Here is a 5,911-nt window from a genome sequence, read left to right as displayed (position 1 = left end):
TCCCCCTGTAATTTGTTGCAGTCCTCCTCAGTATTGACTATCCCCCAATTTGGTGTCATCCACAAATTTAGAAATTGTGTTTTTGATTCCAAAGTCTTAATGGTTAATATAAATTGTGAACAACACTGGTCCCAGCACTGATCCTCATATTTCTTTTTTAATCTTGCAAGTATTCATCCACCTCCCTTTTGGAAGGTGTTGTAGGATACGCTGTGCGCTGACAAGCTCCTGTCTTGGTTCTCCCAGGCAATATTTAACCCTCAACTAACATCACTAAAAAACAGATGATCTGGTCATTATCACATTGCTGTTTGTGGGAGCTTGCTGTGCGTAAATTGGCTGCCGCCTTTCCTACATTACAACAGTGACCACATTTCCAAAAAGTACTTCATTGGCTGTAAAGCGCTTTGAGGTTGTGAAAGGCGCTATATAAATGCAAGTTTTTCTCTCTTCTTGGTGTGATACCTTGAACAGAATTGGGCAGAATGGACAGAAGTCAGTTCCATAAATAAATTGTTTATTTTTTTCCTCTTAAAAAAATTAAAACTATGTACATTTCATTCCAGTATGACATTTTAGTGTATCCCAATAGAATTCGCTACACTGTTGATAAATAATGCAACATTCGATGGATAAATTGCAGGATTCAACATAACTGATTCTGTTTGCTCTGCTATGTTCATTGACAGCTATAGCTTTAACACCGTTGGTTACTAGCTGCCACATAATATGAGCTATTCAACTCACTTCAGGAAATATTGTCACCCACACACAGGCTGTGTAAGCAGACCAACACGTTTTCCCCACACGGGAACTCTCAACATTGTTACATTTTTCCAATTACAACCATGTTTTCACACAAAGCACTTGATAAAAAGACAATACGTTGCTAAGAATACACGATAAGACATTATCTAATAATACAAATATACATCGTTTTGTTACAAATGGAACAAAAAGTGGGAAAAAAAACTATGCTCCAAAATGAAGCTATTTCCTCGCTCCAATAAATTGAAGCTTTCATTTATAACTGTGAAGGTTCACCCTTCCCTCAGTCTGCGCTGCCACAGGAGCAACACTGTACAGTGCACGTAGGTATAGCTACAGTATAACAACAGATACGGCCCCCCACCCCCACCCACCCCCACCCACCCCCACCCCCGGCCCCCCTTTCATGTCACTGCACGTACGGTGCGTCAAGATATTTTTAAAAAACAACTACACAACAGCCCCTTCAAAAACCCCAGTCTTCTCAAAAACATTCACCGATCGCAACGTTGAGTTGTAACCGATACGGAGTGTGGGGGGGAAGCTGGGACCAGTGCAAAATGCCATGTAGTTATGACTTGTGCTGGTTATTCATATAACCGTGACAAATATCTGTCTCTTCCGAAGCGAGAAGAGAAAAGAAATAGATCCTGCCCCTTTAAGAGCGGTACTGCCGTCCCACTTTGAGCAGGTCCCTTTCTGATTCATCGTGGCAGTCGATTCCTCCTCCGCCTGCCCGTCCCTGCTTCCCTCCCCCCTCCCCACACAGTTTGTCAATCTAGGAACTTGTGGATGTCATTGTGTAACATGACATAAGGGTTGGAGGCCTCGTTGTGATGGGGACAGTTGTAGTGACATCGGCAGGAATGGATCATCATTATGTTCTTGGTGAAGGTCTCGCCATCCTCACAGCGGAAACGTGCCCGTACCGTGCGGGTCTGTTGGGGGGTGCAGCAACGCCCATCGACACACGAGCCGCAGTGCTTAGAACGGTATCTCTTCACACTGGCACACCCCGCGTAGGTGAAGTGTACCGCTGCACTGGATTTCTTGGTTCTGTAGCACTTCTTTCCTTTCTGAGAGAAGAAAAACACAATTAGCAGGTGTATGGATTTGTTGTAGAACTGCTTGAACATTGTGGAATTCTACTGGAGAAGCTGGGGTTGTTCTCCTTGGAGCAGAGAAGATTGAGAGGAGATTTGATCGAGGTGTTCAAAATCATGAGGGGTCTGGACAGAGTAGATCGAGAGAAACTGTTCCCATTGGTGGAAGGGTCGGGAACCAGAGGGCACAGATTTATGGTGATTGGCAGAATAACCAAAGGCAACACAGGGAAACACTTTTACGCAGCGAGTGGTTAGGATCTGGAATGCGCTGCCTGAGAGGGTGATGGAGGCAGACTCAATCGTGGCTTTCAAAAGGGAGTTGGATAACTTTCTGAAGGAACAACATTTGCCGGGCTACGGGGAAAGGGCGGGGGGAGTGGGACTGGCTGAGGGGCTCGTGCAGAGAGCCGGCACGGGCTCAACGGGCCGAATGGCCTCCTTCTGTGCTGTAACCATTCTATGATTGAGAACACGCACGTTTGCTCAGCAAGCAAGGGGTGGGGGGAGGTGGCTGGGGTGGGGGTAGCGGGGCTTACCTTGAGGTTAGCAATCGTTGGCTGGTCGCAAGGTCGGATGTCACAGAGTCTTGACTCTTTTCGAAGCTTGCAGTCGGGGTTGTCGTTGGTGACTCTTGTGGAGATACCTGTGCCACAGGTCCTGGAACACTGGGACCATTCGGTTGTCTGAACAAAACACTTGGGTCTCCAAGCTGGAATTAAAAAAAATGGAGGGAAGACAATTTAGAAAGTGGAAAGAAACAGTGCTGGTTTATCATGTCGTTTTTAACAAAAGGTCCTCCTAGTTCAATAGCAAGGCTATTTATGGTTTATGGTTATGGTTAAAGCCAAAGTCAACATTCGAAAGGCTTGTACAGTCAGATTATTGAAAGATATCGGTTTCAGTTCAGAAAATTTGGCAGTTTTCCAAAACCTCGCCACGTTGTAAGGGAATTAAACCTAACATGGCACCTGGTGATGATGCCATTCCTGATGCTGGTTCAACATGTTAGGATTTTTCATCCCCTTCTTAAGCCAGAATCTCCTGAAGTAGATGGTGTTTAAGAGTTCATTTAGACCAAGGTTTGCAGTAAACACTGGCGACACACTTCTTGGGAGTATCAGTGTGTGTCTGCAAACTGCAGCAACACATGTGATACAAAATGCTACTTAATAATGCTGCCTTTTACAGACAATATAATGGAGTGTTATATAAACATTACTATTGTAGTTATGTGCACCTTTCATAAATGGTGCTTGGAGGACAGATTGGAGGTAATTGGCAAAAGAACCAGAGAGGGAGATGAGGAGAGTTTATTTACGCAGCGAGTTGTGATCGGGAACGCGCTGCCTGAAAGGGCGGTGGGAGCAGATTCAATCGTAACTTTCAAACGGGGAATTGGATAAATACTTGAAGGTGAAAGATTTGCCGGGCTACGGGGAAAGAGCGGGGAGTGGGACTGATCGGATCGCTCTGTCACAGAGCCGGCACAGGCACTATGGGTCAATGGCCTCTTTCTGTGCTGTCTGACTCGGTAACTTACCAGGTAGTCTCTTGAACCCTCCTTTGAGCAGAGCAAGCAGTTCATTGTTGTAGAGCGGCTGGCTCCACCATGACTTCGCCACGGTCTCCTGACTGAAGACATCTCCCACGTCGTCAGCCTCCGCCTTGCTCCCATCGCAGACCCATTCCTCGCAGCACCGACCTGGTACCTTGACCAGCCGCGGGCTCAGGCAGCCCATGTTGGGCAGCGACAACTCCTGAGGGCAGAGTGGTACACAGCCCACCGCCCCGTCGATACACGTGCACTGGTGCTTGCAATTGGGCTGGAAAATCTCCCCGTTCTGGTAAATCTTGCTGTTGTATTCACAGGGCCTCCCTTCCGATCTCGCTGCAAAAATACAAAATGAGAATTTTAGCCGTGAGGAATGATTGGAGATGCTGGGTTTGTTTGCTTTGGAACAGAGGAGGCTGAGGGGAGACCTGATTGAGGTGTATAAAATTATGAGGGGCCTGGATAGAGTGACTAGGAAGGACCTGTTTCCCCTAGCAGATGGGTCAACAACCAGGGGGCATAGATCCAGAGGGTGGTGGGGGTCTGGAACTCACGGCCTGAAAGGATGGTTGAGGCAGAAACCTTCGCCACATTTAAAAAGTACTTGGATGTGCACCTGAAGTGCCGTAACCTACAGGGCTACAGACCGAGAGCTGGAAAATGGGATTAGGCTGGGTAGCTCTTGGTCGGCCGGCGTGGACACGATGGGCCGAAATGGCCTCCTTCCGTGCTGTAAATTTCTATGATTCTATGAAAATTGGGAGAGAAAGACTTGAGTAATAAATCGGGCAACAGATGGGCATTTGACTTTGCCTGAGTGGAGATTGGTTACTGCTGCTCATATATTATATATTAACTGTGGAAATTCCTGGAGCAGGTCTCTGGAGGCATGCAGGAACTGAACAATGGTTTACTCAGGAATCACTTTCCCTTCTGCATCGAAACACAGTGAATTACATTCCTGACTGCTGAAATCACAGTGCCTTTACTGCCAATCCATGGCCACAAAACAATATAGCATCACCATACATGGTTTTAAAAAAAGATGACAGAACTCCCCTTTTTTCTCCCCCCCTCTCCCGGACTAGACTAAACGGCAGGAGACATTCCCAACGGTTTTGAACAAGCCACAAGAATCTTACCTCTGCAGATCCCCTGAAGGGCGCTGGGGCTGGCGCCAAAGTTGCACTCCAGCCCCTTGGTGTGGTCGCAGGGCTGGGCTCTGCTACAATCTTCGTTGAGCTGCTGCGCGCAGACCCGGCAACATCCACAACCCTCCAGGACCAGGCTGACTCCCGGGGCACACCTTGGCATCTCCTGAGGGCACTGACATCCCGAGGGACAGCTGGCCATCGCCTGCAGAGACAAGGTCAACAAACACACTCCTTCAGTCTCCTGCTTTGTTTTTGGTTACAGTTAAAGTACAACGTGGCAAGGCACTTCCCAAGCTCCCCCCCACATCACTAAAGTTCAGAATAGTTCATAACAGCACAGAAAGAGGCCGCTCGGCCCATCGAGCCTGTGGCGGCTCTGTGAGAGAGCGATCCCATCAGTCCCACTCTCCCTCCCCATAGCTGTGCAAAAAACACACAACTCCCTTAAAGTATTTATCTAATTCCCTTCTGAAAGTTATTATTGAATCTGCTCCCATCGCTCTTTCAGGTAGTTGAGAAATTTAAAATATCTGAGACACAGATTTAAAAAGATTTCTGAAATAGGAGTTTCACCCAGGCAAGAAATGTAAATATCTGATATAAAAATTTAAAATCGATTTCTGAACTTTCACCTGGCAAGAAATCTAAATATCTGATATAAAAATTTAAAATCGATTTCTGAAATAACACTTTAACCTAGGCAAGCAATTTAAATATCTGATATATAGACTAAAAACGATTTCTGAAATAGCACACTCACCTTAGCAAGACAGACAGTGAGGACAGCAAGTGCTGTAAAATGGATCATGTTGGAGGGCGAATGGAAGTGTCTTTTTCTCTTCAAACTGCTCTTGGAATAGCGGCAGACTGTGTGTGTGTATGGACCCGACTCCTCGCTTCCTCTGGTGTCCTGTCGCCGGCTGGCTGGGGCTCTCGCTCGGCTCTGCTGTGGCTGGAGTCTGACTATTGCTCGAGTTGCCCCTGGGTGCTTTGTGCAAACCCCGCCGACGCGGCTCTTGTTTTTATAGGCGGTTGCTGTCTCTCGGCTGACGTCCCCCCCCCCCCAACTCGGCTGTCTGAGGCTGCACAGCTTGTTTGATTCCAGCAGCAAATATGTCAGGAATGTTCTGGCGCTTTGTGCCGAGACGCCGCCCCGGCTAAAGAGGGAGGGAAGGGGGCAGAGAGAGAGAGAGAGAGAGAAAATATCCAGGCTGTTCTCATCTCCTCCAAATTAAAGCCCCCCCCACCTATCACTTAAGCTCACTGAAACAGGGGAAGGAGATGGGGGGGGGGGAAGAACATGCTTTGAAGTTTGCACAATGGGATATTTA

The 5,911-nt window shown here is 47.3% G+C and overlaps 1 protein-coding gene across 1 annotated transcript; it reads right to left on the bottom strand.

Annotated features, from left to right (window-relative positions):
* Nucleotides 1–1,160: 1,160 nt before the first annotated feature.
* On the bottom strand, nucleotides 1,161–5,587 carry ccn1 (cellular communication network factor 1). Its single transcript, XM_070886452.1, has 5 exons — nucleotides 5,341–5,587; nucleotides 4,569–4,782; nucleotides 3,415–3,762; nucleotides 2,411–2,583; nucleotides 1,161–1,844 (listed from the first exon to the last, which is right to left on the bottom strand). Exons 1-5 carry the CDS (start codon nucleotides 5,386–5,388, stop codon nucleotides 1,542–1,544), a joined length of 1,086 nt encoding a protein of 361 aa, XP_070742553.1. The 5' UTR covers nucleotides 5,389–5,587; the 3' UTR covers nucleotides 1,161–1,541.
* Between the last annotated feature and the right edge of the window lie 324 nt (nucleotides 5,588–5,911).

The sequence above is a fragment of the Pristiophorus japonicus genome, chromosome 8, assembly GCF_044704955.1.
Source record: "Pristiophorus japonicus isolate sPriJap1 chromosome 8, sPriJap1.hap1, whole genome shotgun sequence".
NCBI lineage: Eukaryota > Metazoa > Chordata > Chondrichthyes > Pristiophoridae > Pristiophorus > Pristiophorus japonicus.
The sequence above is the reverse complement of the archived record's forward strand: the minus strand, read 5'-3'. Positions and strand labels throughout refer to the sequence as shown.